The 19,416-nt window shown below is 52.4% G+C and overlaps 1 protein-coding gene across 1 annotated transcript; it reads right to left on the bottom strand.

The window, feature by feature from the left end:
* Nucleotides 1-368: 368 nt before the first annotated feature.
* On the bottom strand, nucleotides 369-18,706 carry RUFY4 (RUN and FYVE domain containing 4). Its single transcript, XM_035007159.1, has 11 exons — nucleotides 18,295-18,706; nucleotides 18,066-18,172; nucleotides 16,558-16,683; nucleotides 16,152-16,258; nucleotides 15,667-15,810; nucleotides 15,192-15,261; nucleotides 13,550-14,176; nucleotides 12,617-12,723; nucleotides 7,020-7,166; nucleotides 1,786-1,896; nucleotides 369-1,244 (listed from the first exon to the last, which is right to left on the bottom strand). The coding sequence occupies exons 1-11, from the start codon at nucleotides 18,332-18,334 to the stop codon at nucleotides 1,142-1,144; spliced, it is 1,689 nt and encodes a 562-aa protein (XP_034863050.1). The 5' UTR covers nucleotides 18,335-18,706; the 3' UTR covers nucleotides 369-1,141.
* Between the last annotated feature and the right edge of the window lie 710 nt (nucleotides 18,707-19,416).

Consider the following 19,416-nt stretch of genomic DNA (forward strand, 5'->3'; position numbering starts at 1 on the left):
CCAAGTCACCATAGCAGTTGGAAGGAAAGGAGAGAGAGAGGCCCAAGCCCCATGTCTGTGCTCTGGGGAGCATCTGGGACTCCCATACACTGCTGGTGGGAGGGAACAATGCACGACTTCTTTGGGAAACAACTCAGCAGTTTCTTAAAAGTTAAACATATACCTATCCTAGGACCTGGCCATTTCGTTCCTAGGTATTTCCCCAAGTGAAATAAGAGCAAATGTCTGTACAAAGATTTGTACGCAGCTGATTTAGGAAACGTATGTGTAACAGCCTCAAATTGGAAACAATCCAAATGTCTGGCAACAGCTGAATGTGTAAACAAAATTGTGGTCTCTCCATGCAGTAGAGTTCTTCCACTTAGCAGTAAACAGGGACTATTGATATGTGCACCAACATGGATGAATCCCAAAATAAGTATGCTGAGTGAAAGAAGGCAGACAATACAGAGTGCATACCAGATGATTCCGTTTATATAAAATTCTGGAAAGCTCGGGTCTAGTGGTAGAGAGCAGATAAGTGGTTGCCTTGGGAGGGGGAGGGCGAGGGAGAGATTACAAAGGGCATGAAGAAAAACTCTGGGGATGATGGATGTGTTCATTATTGTGAACATGGTGATGGTTTCATGGGTGTATATTAAAGTCAAAACTCATCCAGTTGTACAATTTATGTGAAGTGTGTTAAATATCAAGACCTCAAGAAAGCTGTTAAAAATGAAACACAGCAAAAGCAGACCTTCACAGCCGACTCCAGATAGGATGCTCCCTGAGTGTGGTGAAGGGTGGGCTGGGTGAGGTGGGGGTGCGGAGAAATGTCAGGGCCCCTGCGTCTTCTTCTCGGTCCAGGATGTGCTGAGCGTGGAGGGCCTTTAGGGAGGATGGTGCCTGGCACCCTCACGGACAGAAGAAGCCCAGACGGACAGCTGTGAGCTTTCTCAAGCCGCCCCGCTCATGGGTGAGGGCTGTAGGGCTCCAGCCGGCTCCTCCCGCTCTCCACGCTGCAGGATGTGCACACAAGTGCTGTCCGCCTTAGATCGTCAACTTCTAGAAGGCAGGACTGGTCAGACCAGAGAGGTGGGAAGGGCGAGGGGAGGGAGCTGATTGAGGGAGGAGGGTGGGTGGCCCCGTCCGGGTGATCCTGTCAGTCGAATTGAGCTTCGCCCTTCTGGGAGCAGGGTTGGCAGTGGCCCTCTCTCTTCTTGTAATCCACAGAGCAGGCATGGCAAACCTGGCCTCCGCAGAGCCTGGGAGCAGAGGTGGGAAGACTGGGGGCTCATGGGTGTGTATGGGGGAGGGGAACACGGGGCTTGAGCATGTGCTGTCCCTTCTGTTCCTGATCTCCCAGCAGAGAGGCCCTAGGCCTGTCCAAGGAGGCCTCCCCTTTCCTAAAGGGTGTCTCAATGCCCCACCCCCTCCAGAGTCCTTTAAGTCCAAATGACAGGTTCTCCTGCTGGCCCCCTTCACTCTCCCCCACGCTTGTCCTGCCACCCCGTTCCCTGAGAAAGGTGAGGGGAGCAGCTCTTCCCAGACCAGAAGCCTGTTCATCAGACTCTTCTCAGAAGGATTGCACAGTCCCGTCTTCCAGACACTGTTGCTTGTCTGACCCCTTTCCACTGTTCTGGTTCATGTCTATGCTAAGTGTTGTGTAAAGTGAGTGGCCGGCTTTAAGTGGCTTTCATAAACCCCCGGTTGCTGTGTCCCTCCTGTCCCAGCGGGGGCAGAGCGCGGTGGGCTGGTGGAAACAGTGCTTGTCCCAGACCAAGACTTCTGTGCCCTCCCCATTACCTGCACGGGTACCGCCGAGACAGCCGGCCAAAGATCTTGCTGCAGTCCACACAGCATCCGGGGGCCGTGGAAGACAGATGCTGGGCTTTCTGCCACAGGTCGTCCTTCTCTCTGATGGGCGGCCGGGGGTGCGGAGACACACACAGAGACGGGAAGATGGAGAGACCAAGACGGGGAGAAAGAGAAACACGGAGACCAAGAAGAGAGAGAGAGAGGGTGTGGGTCACCCAGAGACACACACAAAGAAACAAAACAAAACAAAAAAAGAGAGAGAGAGAGACAGCAAGGCAGAAAGACCGAGACATAGAAAACAAGAGGGAGACAGAGAAGGACAGAGAGAGACGGTCAGAGAGAAAGGAAGTCAGGGAGTTGGAGAGGGAGACAAAGAGAGACACACAGAGAGGTAGATGGGGAGATAAATGTAGAGAGAGAGAGACCAAGAGAACAAGATGCAGAGACAGTAAGGGACACAGAGAGAGGGAGAGAAAAATACAGAGAAAGATGGAGAGACAGAAAGAGACACAGTGATAGAGAAAGACAGAAATGAAGAGACCATGAAGGAGACCCCCCCCCCCCCACATAAGAGGTAAGGGAGTCTGTAGTCTTTGGGAAGATGGATGGCAACATCCGGGTTCCCCTCGCCCAATATAACCTTCATATCCCACCTCCTCTAAGGAGTGCTCCCTGATTGTAGACGTCCCCAGCAGTTTCTTATAATGCCCTTAGCTTTTATTTGGCACTTGATGGAAATCCCCTTCTAGTTAAGCAGGCTACACTCCTGCAAAACTATCCTCACTGGTTTTTTTTTTTTTTTTTTTTTTTTAAAGGATGTTTAGGGAGCACCTGAGTGGATCAGTTGGTTAAGCTCTGACTCTTGATTTCGGCTCAGGTCATGATCTCAGGGTTTGTGAGATTGAGCCCTGCATGGATCTCTGAGCCGGGTATGGAGCCTGCTTAAGATTCTCTCTCTTTCCCTCTGCCCCTCCCCCTCTGTCTCCCACTTTAAAAAAACTTTTTTATAATCAAAATGATACATACACACGACTTAAAAATCCAACAGTATAGAAGTACTTATAGCAAAAGGAAATAGACACCCTCCCCACTCCTTCCAATTTCAGTGGCAAACCACTTCTTACACTTTGAGCTTTTTCTCCCTGATATTACTTCCACCCTTAAGTAATATGCTCATATCCTCTCTTCTTGATACATCAAGAAGGAACATCTTCTACAGAGCTCTTTACTTTGATGTCAGGGGAGTTAGCTTATTTAGTACCATCCTCACTAACTCTACCTCCTTCCTCCCCAGAATATCCCTATTTTTGGTTCCTCTATTACAGTTTTACAGAATATACTCACACATTTATTTCTCACTCATCCTATGAAGCACAGATAGCATCCCGACTGCCATTCTGTCATATGATGACGGCAGCATCCCTTCCTCTTCAGAGAGCCTCCTTTGCTCACCTCCTTTTCCTGTAACATCCAATATGGTGGCCACTAGTCCCATGTGGCTACTTTAATTTATATTTAATTTGACTAAAATGAACTAAAATTAGAACTTCAGTTCTTCAGTCACAGACACATTTGAAATACTCAGTCGCTACATGTGACCGGTAGCTACCATACTGGACAGGGCAAATAGAGGACATTTTCTTCCTCATAGAAAGTTCTATTGGATTCTATTCTATACTTAATATTGTTTAGGTGATAATATTGACAGTTCTATCATTGCAGTTGTTTTCTGTGCTTGGTCTTTAGGTTGATTCCAACATTAAAAAATCAATAAATAGTATTTATATTATTAGACGATATATAAACATATTTCTTCAAGGAGAGCTAAGATGTGTTCTACATATTTCCTTTCTTGGAAATTTTCTGTTTTTCCAGGACTTTCCAATTGTCTTTTTTTGCTCCGTGCATGACTTGCCTTTAACATAGCCTAAGTATTCTCTCTCCCCAACAAATCCTTCATCATATAGGTATTTTATTGATTCTCTTCCTCCCCAGAGACTTTCCTCCTGGGTCCTCTATATTTCTGCTACAGCCTGGACTTACTGCTCCCTGGGCTTGCTGTCTGTCCTCTTGTCATCTTGGGAATTCCCTTTTCTTCTCTCCTGGACTACTGTGACTGTTTCCTGAATTCTACATCTTCTCCTTTCTTGGCTTACTTCCTTGTTTTTCTGAAGTACATCCTTTTTTTTTTTTTTTTAAAGATTTTATTTTTTTATTGAATGAGAGAGAGAAAGCACATGAGAGGGGGGAGGGTCAGAGGGAGAAGCAGACTCCCTGCCGAGCAGGGAGCCCGATGCGGGACTCGATCCCGGGACTCCAGGATCATGACCTGAGCCGAAGGCAGTTGCTTAACCAACTGAGCCACCCAGGCGCCCCTTTCTGAAGTACATCCTTAATTAACTTCCCAAGAAAGGCTTTGTGGGAGGTGCATTTTCTATTACCCGTCTTCCTGAAAAACGTCTTTCCTGCGTCACCTTCCCTACTTGCTTCATAGTTTGGCTGGACCTAGAATTCTAGGGCAAAAGCTCTTTCCTCAGAACTTGAAAGTATGGCTGCATTTTTTTTTTTTTAAGTAGACGTCACAACCCAGCCTGGAGCCTAATGCAGGGCTTGAACTCACGACCCTGAGATCAAGACCTGAGCCAAGATGAAGAGCTGGATGCTTAATTGACTGAGCCACCCAGGCGCCATTGATCCTTAACATGTTTTTCTGTGTCCTACTTCTTTTTTTTTTTTCCTAAAGATTTTATTTATTTATTTGACAGAGAGAGACACAGCGAGAGAGGGAACACAAGCAGGGGGAGGGGGAGAGGGAGAAGCAGGCTTCCCGCAGAGCAGGGAGCCCGATGCGGGGCTCGATCCCAGGACCCTGAGATCATGACCTGAGCCGAAGGCAGACGCTTAACGACTGAGCCACCCAGGCGCCCCTGTGTCCTACTTCTTTTATAAGTGACGTGTCTTGAGTATATTGTTCTCATCTTTATTTTACCGAGATTTCACAACGGTGTATCTCGATGTGCATTTCCCTTCCTTTTGCTTGTTGTGCTGGTTACTCTGTGACATCTTTACATCTGAAGACCTGTGACCCTCAGAGCTGGGAAAGTCTCTCATCTTTTTATCTGATAATCTCCTTGATTTTATTCTCTCCTTCTTGGGAATTCTTGTCAGTTGGAGAAGATAGTGAAACTCCTGGATTGATTCTTTATGTTTGCAATTGTTTCTCTCATGCATTCCATCTCTTTATGCATTTTACTCTACGTTCTGAGAGACTGCCTCCTCTTCCTTTTCCAATCTTTATGAATTTAAAAAAAATTTGAGAGATATTTTTAATTTCCAAGAACATTTCTCATCTTTTGATGGTCCCTTACCACAGAATCTTGTTTCATGGGAGACGGATCTTTTTGTTTGTTTGCTTATCTTTGTCTCTCCCTCTTATGTTCTAGATTCTTCTCAAACATCTGGAGATCTCTGGTTACTATTTCATGTTTAAGCTGCTGGAGTTTCAAGTACTTGACAGGGACGGTTGGTTGGCTTGTGGCTTCCCTTTAGGATGGACTGGACAGGGAGCTACCTGCCCCATGGACTGTCAAATGTCAGAACACACTGCTCTTTTATTTGGGGGCATCTAACTTTTTTTTTAGAGAAGGACATTTTAATTCTTTGCCTGGGAGATCGATCTCTGGGATTGATATTCTGCAGTCGGGGAGGCAGGCAGAAAGCAGGGGGTATACACTGCTCTTTCTGATGACTTTATCCGTTAATTTTCCTGATATCTGTCCCTCATCTCATTCCTGCCATCTGAGTTCCTGGTGTCTCTGGGCCCTGAAGTTCTAACCTGGGCTAAATCCAGTATCTACCTTTTCATCCATTTTCCAGTTTCTGGAAAGTAGCTGAAATCTCTTCTCTGTGGTTGGCTCCTCCACCTTTCTCTCTATTATAAGTTTTCTTTCTTTCTTTCTTTATGATCATTCTAGTGAGATCTCAGGGTGGGAAAGAGGTGATGTGTCAGTCTACCATCTTGATGCAGAAGTCAGCCTCTATGGCTCCCCACCCCCCTTTTTGCTTAGGGCCAGATTTTCCATGATGCTTCTGCAAAGAACATTATATTATGTAGTTTGGGATCTTGTGATGAGTTTCTTTAACATGAGGAAAAGCATTTTTCCCTCCTGATGCACTGGTGTATTTCCTTGGAATGCCTAGTGACATTTAGGCAACTTTCTGTGTTTCCATTTTTGATTCTGCTGCCAAGATGCTCAGAGTTAAATTTCGACCCTAACCCTAACCCTAATACCTTGGGAGTATATATTTTTCCTCTTCCATTTTACCTGTTTTTATTTAACAATCATATATATATATCATATATAACAGTCATATATATGTGTATATATGTCTTTCATTGTTGGCTACCTCAAATTCTTTTGTGAGATATACAGCTATTATTTTATATCCTCTTTTCTCCCAGCTGACAGCTCCTTGGAGGAGATCATTCCTTAAATTGCTGGTTTGTTCTTTCCAGGTTGACTTCTGCCTTCTCTCCTCTTTAGTATCACTTGGATTTTGTGCCAGAGGATTTAGTCCTAGATGATCCCTCAGCGACCTTCTAATTCTAATGGAACCTGAGTCCAGTGGCGTCCTGCTTCCTGAACTGGGTCAAAGTATAACATTAGCTCCCCACTAGGGCAGAAACCAGGCTTTACACAGCTCCTCCATCCCTCAGTGGCTTAGTGGTTTGGAATCGATCCTGGTGAGCTTAGCCTCTGGAACCTAGGACAGCTGCCCCAGGGTGGCCCATAGGCCCAGTGGTCTGTGGAAGTCTAGCAGGTAGTCAGGTACAGGACATATGATTAACTCTTGGTTAACCTCCCCCTTCTCTCAATTCCTTCTCCATCCATGGGTTCCTTTCCTTTCCCCTAACCTTAAGTAGGTGTGTATGTGTGTGGGGTTGCATTGGAGTGGTGGCGTGCCTTGGAGCCAGAAGACTCCCTGCAATTTATATGCTGTGTGTCCTTGGTGGCCAAGTCAGCCTCTCTGACCCTTAGTTTCCTCATCTATAAGATGAGGAGAACAGCGGGGGTGGCCACAAGAAGGAGATGAGTTAGCATACATAAAAGGTTCAGAACCCTGCTTAATAGTCTTTAGTGGAGTAGAGTTTTCATTCCCCAGTCTCTACATCCCAAGCCATCCCCCCTTCCGCACTCCTGCCCCACCGCGTCCGCCCTTACTGAATCAGCTCCAGCACCCTCATCTTCATGGCCCGGACCAGGTCCCGCTGCCCTCCAAGCTCCTCCTCATACATGGTGTCCCTCCTCTCAGCCTCCTGCAGCTTCTGCTCCAGCTCCGTCTGCAGCCGGGCCCTCTCCTCCTGACACCTGGGCACAGAAGGAGGACTCAGTGCTGGCATTCGTGCCCGCCACGGGGCTCCTGGGGGAAGCTGGCCGTGCCTCCTACAGCTGATGTGCGCACACACACCACACACACACACACACTCAAATATCTGCACGTTCTTCACACATTCTCCACACCCCGACTCCCTCCCATGCTACACATGCTCACACACACACCGAGCGGAGCACCGTGTACGGCGTGACATCTGGAGGCTGACTCCTTACCAGCCGTTCAGAGGGATGAACACAGGGTGTAGCCAACATTGCCATTTGCATTTCTTTTCTTTTCTTTTTTTAACATTTCCATTTTAAAATGTGATTTTCTTGAAAGGCATACTCACAATCATGGCAGTTGTCTGGAGGGAAGGGGGGCTCTTCTGGGGACCAGGCTGGATGGGCTGTGCCCAGCTGAGAACAATTACTGGTTTGGGAGGGGGGGTAGGTGGGGTGGGGTTTGGGGTGATTTTTAGGTTTTAAAATCTTTTGAAAAATTACAGCACATTGTCTTCTCAGTTAAAAAAGCAATATTAAACATACGGCTTTCTTAAATTTTTCTTTCAGTTTGGGCTTGGCATTGCCTCAGCTCTGTTCTGGCCTCTTCTTTTTGTCTTTGGTGGCGTCCCAGCAGGTTCCAAGAAATCTGCTGGACTGGAAATAAGAGGGTCCCAGCCCCTCCCTCCATCACTCAGATGGGAGGGTGTTGCAAAGGCGGGTGCATATCCTGTGACCTCAGATGTGTGTGTGTGTGTGTGTGGCCACACCCCTAGGCTTCAGTGTGTTTGAGGCTTGCAAGAGGCTTCACTTGGAACTGAATTGTGAATTTTTACAACGCCGCCGCGTAGCAGGCCTCCGAGAAGAAAGCTGGGTGGGCTGTAAAATCAAACCGACAACAGATACCCATGGAAATTCCGAAAGACCAGTCAGGCCCTGCAACCCTAAGGGTGTTCTTGTGCTCAGGGCCATGTTCTGACTTTTAATGAACATTCCGGTCTCCAGTATCCTTCCTTCTTAGTATTGCTGTTTCATTTTCCTGAGTTAGTTTACTTGCGCACTGATCCCAGGGCCTTTGGTGCGGCTGGTGCTCGTCCGGATGTGAGCACCATGGTTACAGTGTGTCTTTGAGGTGGGGAGGGAACATTTCTTAAGCACCTACTATGTGCCAGGGGCTGTTGGAGGGGGCAGGAATACAGCAGTGCCTATGCCTCCTGGTGGAGCTTAGAATGTGTCTGGGGCCGTGTTCAAAACAAGTGATGGGCCAATAACACTGTGAAGCCAAGTATATGACCGGGATGAAGAAGAGGCGGGGACGGACTCGAGAGGGTGCTCCTGAGATGAGGTGACCTTTAGGCAGATCCAAGAGATGAGAAGTTGGCCATGGAGAGCCACGGAAAGGCACATGCGAAGGTCTGCAAGTTGGCAAGAACTTGGTTTGTTTGAGGAACTGAAAGAAGGCAAGGCAAGCTGGAATATCACGAAGGACAGGAGGTGGGGGTGGGCAAGAGAGGAGGTGGGAAGGAGCAGGGCCTGATCTCGGCCTCGCGGGCCCCGGGAAGGGTGGACTTTAATCTCAGTGCAATGGAAAGACACCTAAGTATTTCAAGCAGGGGCTGACAGACACCTCTGGTGCAGGAGGGGACCTGGAAGGAATTCAAGTCTATTGAACACCTACTACATGCCAGACCCTGAGCTCAGGGCTTTATAGCCTGGCTCCGTTTTAATTTTCAGAAATATATGGATAGATAATATGATCGTCATTTTACAGGAAAGAAACTAGAGCTTCAGAGAGGAAATCACACTTGCCGAGGGTCACACAGCTTGATAAGTGAAGGGAGCAGAAATCAGGATGCAGGCCTCTCAGGCCATCAACTCTTGCTGTCTCCCCACACTTCGGTGGTTTATGGCACCGGTGCTGAGTGGGCAACCGGTGGGAGAAAGGGATAGATCCTTATGAGCCCCTGATGTGCCTCAAAGGAACTCAGGGGGGAGCTGGGGGTGTGTGTGTTGTTTGCCTAATTCCCCATCTGAGGACCTCTTCCACTCATACCTGACCTAATCACCTTTGCTTTGAGGTCTTACCCAGGGCAGAGGAAACCCACCTGCTTGGAAGGATGGTCTCACAGAGCATTGGAGCTGGAAGGAGGAACTTTAGAGATCCAACCATCTCCTTTTGCAAATCAGACACCAGAGGCCAGAGAGGGAAGGTCAGTTTCTCAAGGTGCCATGGCCAGAGAGCTGGGAAGTGGGTGTCGGATGCCCCACAGCTCAGTTCCAAGTGTATTTTCTTAGCCCCTGGTTGGTCTGCTGGGGTCTGATGCTTGGCTGGTCTGGTGTCTCCCCTGTGTGTCCAGTCTGGGGCTCTGCACCCAAGGGCTGCACCCCTGTCCATCTTCACTCTATTCTCCACACCACAGACAGAGCAATCCTGAAGCCCTTGGGAGCCCCCACTTCCTGCTCAAGACTCTGCTCCAGCCCCACAGGGATTTTGCATTTGCAGGTCCCCCTGCCTGGAGCACTCCTCCCACCATATCTGCATGGTCCAGTTGTTCCAGTGATCGGGCTTCTGCTCAACTGTCACCTCCTCAGCGAGGAAGCCTGTGACTCTAAGTCTAGGTGACTCTCTTGTCTCTATCCCCTTTCCTGGACTGATGTTTTCCCACAGCACCCATGACTAGCTGATGTTCCATTTCTATTTGTTGATCTGTCGTCTGTCTCCGCAGGTCCCGGAGAGCAGACACTGCCTGTTCTGTTCATGGCTGTCACCCCATTCACGGCCACAGTAGAGGCACCATACTATTGTTGGCTGACTCAGTGGGCCCCATGGCACTTCTCTCTGGTGGTGGTGAGACAGCCAATCCCAGCTAGATGGGATTGGCCCCTGGAGTGAGATGTTCCTCCTGAATTCCCTGGATCCCAGGAGGCAGGGGAGCGCATCGTCCTCCCAGCCGCAGAAGCTTCTGTTCCCACTACCCGCGTTCTGACGGCTCTCCGGCAGATCAGCCTGTGCCTCTCCTCTGAGCTCCACACCCTCCTCTGCCCAGCGGCTCCACTTGCCTGTCCAATGGGTGTCTGAAACTTAACATGCTCTCACCCCAACTCCTGAAATTTCCCCACAAGCCTGCCCTGCCACGGCAGACTGTCAGCTGGGACTCCAGACTTCCAGTGGGTCAGGCGGAAAAACGAGTCATTCTTGACATCTGTTTCTCTCTCGCACCAGGAAGCCCGGCCTCACAGTGGACCCAGAATCCTGCAGCTTCTTTGCACCTCCATTGCCAGAGAGCATTTGGGGGCTCCCCCCGCGCTCCCCTTCCTCGTCAGCATCCCCGCTTCCTTACAGACTAGCTCCAGAGAGCAGCGGCCTCGAGCCCTCGAAAGCACAGATCAGTCTGGAATAGGCACGTCTATGGGGACAGATGAGCGCTTGCCTAGGGCTGGGAGGTTGGGAGAAAATGGGCAGTGACTGCTAATGGTACAGGGTCTCCTCTTTGGGGTGATGAAAATGTCTGATCGAGGCACAATTTTATGAATACACAAAACCCCACTGTATTGTTAAAAAAAAAAAAAGCGAACATATTAACATTAAAGCAAACAGTTGCATCTTGTCCCTCCTCTGCTCAGGACTGTCAGTGGTTCCTATCTCACTCTGAGTCAAAGCCAAGGTCCTTTTGATGACCTGCAAGGGTCTCCTGCTACCCGACTGACCTGCCCCTACCTCCTCTCCCTCCTCACTCCACTGGGCCTCAGGAATGTTCCTGGGACCTGCCACGCCCATTCCCACCTCCGGGCCCTGGCCCTTGCTGTTCCTCTGCCTGGATCATTCTTCGACCACATACCCAAATGGCTTACTCTTCACTTCCTTCAGGTCTTCACTCAAGCGTCACTTTTTCAAGGAGGCCCTCCCTGGCCGTGCCGCCATATTTAACTTCAGCCCTCGACACCCCCATCCCCTTTCCCTGCTCGACTTTTTTCTTCTTAGGACTGGTCACATCTGACACTATGCAATTAACTTGCTTGTCGTGTTTACCGATTGCCTCCCCCACTAGAAGGGAAGCTCCACAGGGACAGGGGTTTGGTCTGTGTTGTCAAGAGAATTTGTGGCACGCACCACAGGGCCGGCACAGAGAAGGTGAGCTGAGAGTCTGTGGGATGCTGGATGGGATGACAGGCCGCAGGGTGGTGGTCTGTGACTCAGGGGCTCCCCCAGCCGAGGGAGCTCCCCCAGACCTGGTGGTCTCGTTGAAGCCTCCCAGCTGCTCCCTCCAGGCCATCTTGATTCCCAGAGAAGGCCCCTGGGTGGGCAGGGCCCCTGCGTTCACCTAGGGCCGGGATCACGGGAATCTTTCCTGACCAAACTGCCTGGGGATTTTTCCTGAGTGTCCGGTGGGAGGAGCCCGGGGGGATCTTTTTGGGTTGGTTTCTGGGCCCACAGCCTCTCTCAGCCTTTTAAGCAGAGAGTCTGTCAACTGCCCAGTGATTCAGTCTGAAGCACAGCTCCACCGGCTCTGATGCGGTCGGGGGGGGGTGTCCCGGGGCGGGCGTCAGCCACGTGCGAGGGACAGAGCCGGGAGACAGACCCGGAGGGACCGAGTCAGACAAAGCAAGACCTTTGCGTGGCAGAGATATTTTAAAAATTCTGAAAGAGAAACTCAGACCCTGAGAGAGCGTGCTCCAGGCTCTTGAGGTTAGTGTGATGCCGGGAAGTCGAAGAAGCTGGGTGGTGAGGGGGGCTGAGCGGGAGAAACGGGGGGACTGAAATAATACAGGCACTCAAAATCTTGCCTGGGGGCCCTTGTGGAAGCCCACCGGTTCTGGAGTCAGCCGCTGCGGTGCAGACCTCAGCTCTCTGCTAACTAGTGACACTGGGTGAATTGTGTGGCACCTTGGAGACTCAGTTTCACTATCTATAAAATGGGCATTCTTAGAGAACCTACCTCATAGTCTGGTTAGGAGGAAACGCCTAGAACAGTAAATGCTCCGTAAGTGATAGTTATGATGACGATTGTGATTTGAGAGGGTGAACGAGTGGCTGTAACAGGGAGCAGGAAAATGAGAGACAAATGAACGGGGGAAAGATGGAGAGCGAAGGGCAGGAGTGTGGAGGGGCAGGGAGGGAGACTGGCTTGAAAAGAGAAGGGAGCAGCTGCAGAGGGGCAGAGGTGAGTGTGGGAGGGGAGGGAGGGTCAGGAGGCATCCACCTCTCCTGGAGGCTCTCAGGGAGGCCTGCGGGGGGGGGGCTGGCAGGGGTGGGGATCAGTGGGAGCTGCTTGAGGAGCCCCAGGAGTAATGCCCTGCATGCCGCAGCATCCCCAAGTTGTGTCCAGCATGGGAGGCACTCAGAAGACGCTTACTGGCGTGACCACCAAGGGGCGAGCCAGGAGCCTCCGGTCCTGCGGGCCTCCCTGCCAGGCCTGTTTGTGCCGGGGGGTTGCCAAGGTTACCTGCTGAGCTGCTCCTGCAGTGTCTTCAGCTCCCCTTCCTGCTCCTTCAGCAGCTGCTCCTGGTACTGGGCCTGCTCCTTGGTCTTCTGGAGCTCGTGTCTCAGGCTCTTGGGGGTGGGAGGTAAAGGAAGGGAAAGGGAAGCTGAGGGAGGAGGGCAGAGATCCCAGCTCCAGGTCTGACCTGACAAACATCCCCGTGAGACCCCAGGCCAGGTGAGACAGCCCTTGGGTGGAGGGCAGGACTGGGGACAGCACTGGGAGCTGAGAGGCCAGGCTCTGCCCCTGGGTGAGCCTGGGGCCACCATTTCTTCCTTTGCTGAAGGATGAAAGTTACAGAGCTCAAGGGGCATGAAGACTGCGGCTAGAGAGGAGGCTGAAGGAAAGCTTGAAATCAATCTTGTGATCTCCAGGAGAAGCATCTACAACAAGGGCAGCTACGTGGCTGCCCCAAGAGCTGTTGGGGAGGGGTCTCAGACTCAAGTGCCCTCAGGGGCCAGGCAGGTAGGACTGATGAATGAAGTGGGCCTGGCGTGAGGCTACGGTAAGAAGACCCCCTCTAAGAATAATCATCCTTTGCAGACCAATCAGAATTGATCTGTGGGGGGCGCCTGGGGGGCACCTGGGTGGCTCAGTCGGTTAAGCGTCTGCCTTCAGCTCAGGTCATGAGCCCAGAGTCCTGCGATCGAGTCCTGCATTGGGTTCCTTGCTCTGCGGGGAGCCTGCTTCTCCCTCTCCTCCCCACTTGTGCTCTCTCTCACTATCTCTGTCTCTCTCTCTGAAATAAATAAATAAAATCTAAAAAGAAAATTAAAAAAAAAAAGAATTGATCTGTGGGCTGCAATGTCCCTCCGCCACATCACCACCGAAGACTCTCACCTGTGGGCCAGGTTAGAGAGGGGAGAAGAGGCAGGTACAGTGCTCAGCTGCTCTCACCTTGACCACATCCTGCAAGGCCACCTCTGCTGGCTCCTTCCTCCTGGTCACCCTGGTCACTCCTCTTTCCTCTTGTGGTCTCTCTGAGGTGGAGTCTTCCTTTGTTCCTAGGTCCCGTAGGACGCGGGGCTCTCCCCGAATGCTAGGCACCTCCCACTCCTGCGGGCTTCCTGACATTGTGTCCTCTATTGTCCCTGTGAGGCTGGAGGCCGGCAGCCTGTGGACATGACCCCACTCTGCTCCCCCTTTGTGAGTCTCCTCTGCACCCGGCACAACCCCTCTGCCCTCAGCCTCTGTCCCTATCACCTCCTTCGGAGCTCCGTTGGCCCACTCCCCCTGTCTCCGGATGCTGGGTGTTGAGTTCTCCAGGCAGATCCCAGTTTTTGGGGCTCCCTTCTCCTGGGCTTGCTGAACCTCTTCCCCCTCTGGTTCCCACATGCTCTGGGGGGGCCTGAGCCTCCTGGGATCTCTCTTCTTTTCCACAAAGGGACGAGGATGCCTGTGTTGCTGGGACCTGGGGAGTCCAGCTAACCCGTCTTCCCTGGGCGCATCTTGCAGATAGCCGGCTTGGCTAGTGTGCGGTTCCTCTGGCTGGAATTCTGAGGGGTCTCCATGTGGGGCTGAGATCTGCAGAGAAGCCCCCGAAGCCACTCTCAGCACCAATTCGCCGACCGGGTGTGTAGGAGAGGCCGCAGACCTAAACCAAGGAACTGGCTAACTCTAAGGGCATGTTGATTCAGGAGATCCGGGACAGGACCCAGGAACCGGAATCCTGCCATCACCCTAGGTGGATCCGGGGCCCAAGCTTCGGTCTGGTCAGGGAGCTGAGGTGCCTCTCAGTGTTCTTTCCTCTCCTCCCTCCCTCCTTCACCTGCACCTTCCATCTGGCTTCCGCTAAGTTCTTCCCACTCTCTCCTCTCCTCCATCTTGCCCCCGAACTTCTCTGTGTTTCAGTTTTCTGGTCTGTGAATTGGGAATAATAACGCCTGCCTCGTAGGGTTGTGGTGAAAGCTTAAACAAACCCCCAGCAGTGAAGAGTCACCTCTCTCAAGCAGCCTTCTCTGTGCTCCCAAGTTCTGTGCATGTCTGCATCACTGCACTTAACAGGTTGTATTGTGATGGGTTCCCCCTTCTGGTCAGAGGCTGAATCCTCATGGTATCTGGACCTGGTGCCTGGAAGCTGAGGGGGTGCAAAGCAAGACTGGGGAACAGCAATAGTCACAAGCTGCCCCTTCCTGAGCATGTGGCTGGGGGCCTTGCTCTGTTCTACACGCGGTCTGTCTCAACGCATCCTCACAATCTCCTTCGAGGCAAGACAAGTACCTTGCCAAGGACCTTGGTGATTAGGGGCAGAGCTGGGATTTGAACCCAGAAACCTGGCTCTTCAGTTGCTCCCTGAACTGCACTGAGACATTTGCACATTGTCCAACGGAGGCTGTTTCCCTGGTGTGCATCCTACGTGCTTCTGGGTACCCACCCCACCGCCTCCCTGACCCCCTGGGCCCCTGGCTCCCGTGGATGGTGCCAACGGTCCCCTTCTCTCCCTGATAGCTGTCTGTCTGTCTGCTTGGTTACTGCTCATCCTGGGGGGCCCAAGAGAGATGGAGAGGAGGCAACTTGGAGTGAAGTTGGGCAACGGCACCTGCTTTGGGGAATCTTTGGTCTTTCTGGGTCTTCTTCCCTGGGTCCGACTGGCACTGGAGTAATGGGACCTGCAGTGAAAGGGCAAGGGGGGCCGGGGGCCTCTCTCTGGCAGGGGTCCAACCACCCATTGACCGCACTATCCCTCCCACCTTCCCATCCTCACAGATGCACCTCCCCCATCCATGCACACACCCCGCCCACCACTCATCCCGACATCCACCATGGGGTTCGTCCTTCTGACCGTCCAGCCCAAGCATCCAGCAACTCCTTATGAGTGAGTACTGTATGCAGCCTCATGCAACATGATGGGATTACACCGGGAAAGCAGAAGGCTGAGGGGGGTGGAGGATCAGGGGCTCAGACAGCAAGAAGGGGAGGTGAATCGATGGGGCGCAGGCTGAGTTTGGAGCTTGCAGGGGGTGGTGGAGTTAAGGCACTGGAAAGAGGGCTTCCTCCACGTGGGACCCACTCACTCTGAGAACATGGGCCAGGCTTCATCTAGGTTTGGCCACTGCAGGTCCAGGTCGAAGGCCACCCCATTGAGAGTGTAGAGAGAGTCCAGGAGGTCTTCCTGGAGTTCGGGGCACACCAGAGGGCTCCGGGGGCCATACCATTTCCTGTGGTAACGGTGATCAGCAGCCTTGGCCTCTGACCTTGGTGTTATTGCTGGCCGCCCCCACCCCGAGAATCTGCCTCTGCTGTACACCACATGGCATGGTTCCCACGGCAGGGTTGTGGCCCCTGGGGGGCAGGAGGCTTAAGCATTGTGGTGCTGCTGGGACTCCTGTGTTCTGACCACCCCCCTTTGCCCTTTCTCCCTTGACTTTTCTTTCATGGCTGTCATTTTAGTTGTTCTTGATGTTAACCCATCCCTGGGGTGGGGGGAAGAGGCATGTTTCACAAGGGAGGGACAGTGGGCTCAGGCGGAGTCAGAAGGAGCATGTGCCGACAGCCCCACCTGGTGAGCTCTGGGTTCAGGAGGCAGAGCTGCAGGGACTCGGCCAGCTGTCCGTGGGCTAGGCAGAAGCGGATGAAGGCGCGGCCTTTTGCCAGAGGAGTCCTCAACTGCAGAGGGCACAGTGGGAGAACGGTGGTGGGGGGGCGGCCGGGGGCGGCCGGGTGCTATCGGAGGGAACTCAGCCAGCACAGGGAGACAAGATGGGAACTTGTATTGTCATGGGAGCAAAGGGGTGGCCGGAGGGATGCTGAGGGCAGGGCTAACGAGACAGGAGGACCAGGGCAGTCTGTGGTCAGCGGAGCAGGATGGGTGGGAAAGGGGCCCCTGGAGACCTCTGCCGTCAAGGGCCTGGTGGCAGGGCCCCCTCGTGCTGAGACCAGCCACCCTGCCCCCTGGCCCTGGATACCTTGTCCTGTGCGTGGACGAAGCGGGCCAGCTCCGTGCTAGCCCGCTGCTGCCACAGGGTGGCGCCAAGGAAGTCCCAGTAATCCTTCCGAGGCCTCAGGAAGCTCTTCTGCTCTTTCTGGTCAAACTGGGAGCGGGATGAGGGACAGGAAAGCATAGAAATGTTTTCCCCCAGCAGCCACCTTGCATTCCAGCACGCTGAGAGAGGAAAGAGCTACTGTAGACAGACCTGGCTCCGCCCTTACTGGCTGTGTGACCATGAGCAAGGTGCTGGACCTCTCTGAGCCTTTGGTATTCTATTCATGCATTCCAGTAACACCTGTTGAACACTTACTTCCTCCAGGCTTTGTTCTGCGCCCTGGGAATTCAGCAATGAACAAACTGACCGCATGGGCTTACACTTGGTAGTGGAGACAGACAATGAACAAACTGAGTAAGTAAAACATATATTATGTTAGTGCTGACTGCTAAGGAGAAAAATAAAGCAGGGAAAGAGAACAGAAAGTACGTGGTGTGTGCACACACGTATGTATGTGATGTGTGTCAGTGTGTGGTGTGTATGCCTGCGTGTGTGTGATTTAGGGTGTGTGGGTGTGTGTTAAAAATTTGGACTTGAGGGGCGCCTGGGTGGCTCAGTCAGTTAAGCATCTGTCTTCCACTCAGGTCATGATCCCGGGGTCTGGGGATCGAGCCCCAAGTTGGGCTCCCTGCTCAGCTGTCCCCTCTCCCTCTGCCACTACTCCCCTGCTTGTGCTCCCCCGCTTGTGCTCTTCTCTCTCAAATAAATAAATAAGTAATCTTCAAAATATTTGGATTAGAGTGGCTAGAGAGAGCCTCACTACTCAAGTCCAGATCTGAAGGAAATGAGAAATTGTGCCCTCCAAATTTCTGAGGGAAGAGCAGTCCAAGCAGAGGGAATAGCAAGTGCAAAGGCCCTGAGGTAGGTGCATTCTTGGTGTGCTTTAGGAAGCTCAAGGAGGCCAGTGTGACTGGAGTGCAGCAGATGAAGGCTAGACTGGCAGGAGATTCACATGTGCACCCAACAAACCTCACACATGCACACACGTACACTCCCACCACACATGTGCATCACACACAGAGACCTGGGAAGGCTCTGTGTGTGTATGTGGGGGTGGTAGGGTCATCGAGCACCTCAGGGGGGTTAGAATGAGAATTTAATGAGGTGGGGCATAAGAAGGGCTTAGCCTGGCCCATGGTAAGTGCTCAACAAAAGGGCCAGCAGCAGGAAGGCTCAGCCCTGGGACATCTTGCCTCTGAAACTTCAGTCCTCAGAGCAGGGTGGCGCCCCCGCCCCACCCCTCCCCACCGGGCCCCACCTCACTTCCTAGGCTGTGGTGTCAATCCCCTAGAGTGAGGTCGGATGTCAGGAAGGGCTTGCTGACCCTGAGGGGGCTGAGGGGTCGCTCTTCCTCAGTATCTGGGAAAACCCTTCTGGCGCTCTGGGTGTGGGGTGGGGGGTGGGTGGGAGGAGGGCAGGGAGGGGGTCACCTGCAGGAGCAGCTCCAGGCAGCCACAGAGTCTGTGTAGCTCAGCACTGGCATCTGTCACCGGCTGCTGCCGGCCCCCATAGCCGTGGAGGATGGCCGAGACAGCAGCTGGGTGGGGGGAGGATGGTGGACATCAGGCATCAGGTCGTGAGGGCTCTGACGGAGGGGCTCCCAAGGCCTCTCACTTCTCCCCCAACTCGATCCCAGAAAACCCCTTGGGACTCACTCACCTTTCAAGTTCCTGGTGAGGATGACCCCCTCCTCTGCCATGAGTATTTCAAAATGATGTGATTCCTCGTGGCTCTGGAAGGTCAACCCAGGAAGGAGCCCCTTCCTGGATGGCTCCTTATCCGAAGGAAGAATCAGAGCCCAGGGCAGGAATGTGATCTATTTGGAGTCACACAGTGAGTTCACAGGTAGGATAAACACCCCAGCTCTTCCTCGTAGGCCAGCGTGGGAAGGTGAGAGTGTGGCCCCCACTAACAGAGTGGTTCCTTGGTGCTAGGCGCTATGCTCCGCGCCTGACATCCTTGTCTTATTCAGTCCCCATAATAATCTAGGAGGTCATTAACTCCATTTGATACAAGGCGAAAGGGGGGCTCAGACAGACAGATAAGTCTTTTATCTAATGCCACAAAGCTCTAAGTGGAGAAGCTAGAGTTCGAACTCAGGTCTGTGTGCCCTCACACAGGGCAACCTGACATGAGCCGCCATGTTAATGCTCCCGCCATTAGAACGCTGGGCTGAGGGAAAGTCACCCCTCTCCCCCACAGGGAGCCTTGCCAGAGCAGTCATCATCCTTGAGGCGCACATTCATCCTTTCCTGGCCCCCAGCTGAGTGGAAAATGTGTGTTCTTTGAGGAAAGGGAGGCAGAAGTAAAATGAGGCCCTAGAGCTGGGACCGGGCCAGAATGCTGGGTGTGTATGGGGAGCAGGGCACCTGGTTTTAATCCTGTGGTTCTCTCTCGGGGAACTGCAGCCTGCAGAGAGGAATACTGTGTCTGCTGGGGGCCGGTGGCTTATCCTGATGTAACCTGGAGTAAAGACCAGGCATGGGAAACCCACATGCCCTGCCTCCCAGGGTGGAGTTGCTGGAATTTCTGGGGTGGGTGGGAGTGAAGAAGCAGGGGACACCGTGGAGGGGGAGGGAGAGAGAAAAGAAGGTAAATGAGGGAGGGTGTGTGGGGATGGTGTTCAGGAGACACTGAGCTGGGACTTAAGAGACCTAGGTCTCCATCCTGGCCCTGCTACTAACTCATTGTGTGACCTTTTGCTTTTTCTGGGCCTCAGTTTCCCCATCTGTAGACCAAGGGGCGGACTGAAGGTCTCTGTAGCCCCTTCCGGTCCAGATG

Source organism: Mirounga leonina, unplaced genomic scaffold (assembly GCF_011800145.1).
Source record: "Mirounga leonina isolate KUSES-001 unplaced genomic scaffold, KU_Mleo_1.0 Mir_151, whole genome shotgun sequence".
Classification (NCBI taxonomy): domain Eukaryota; kingdom Metazoa; phylum Chordata; class Mammalia; order Carnivora; family Phocidae; genus Mirounga; species Mirounga leonina.

What these genes read in the sequence shown, in the direction of transcription:
- RUFY4 (XM_035007159.1), bottom strand. Translation starts at nt 18,334, where the DNA reads ATGGCAGAGGAGGGGGTCATCCTCACCAGGAACTTGAAAG. An exon ending in TCGTCCACGCACAGGACAAG is followed by an intron (nt 16,259 to 16,557) that starts GTATCCAGGGCC and finishes TGCCCTCTGCAG; the next exon opens with TTGAGGACTCCTCTGGCAAA. An exon ending in CCAAAGATTCCCCAAAGCAG is followed by an intron (nt 14,177 to 15,191) that starts GTGCCGTTGCCC and finishes GCTTCTCTGCAG; the next exon opens with ATCTCAGCCCCACATGGAGA.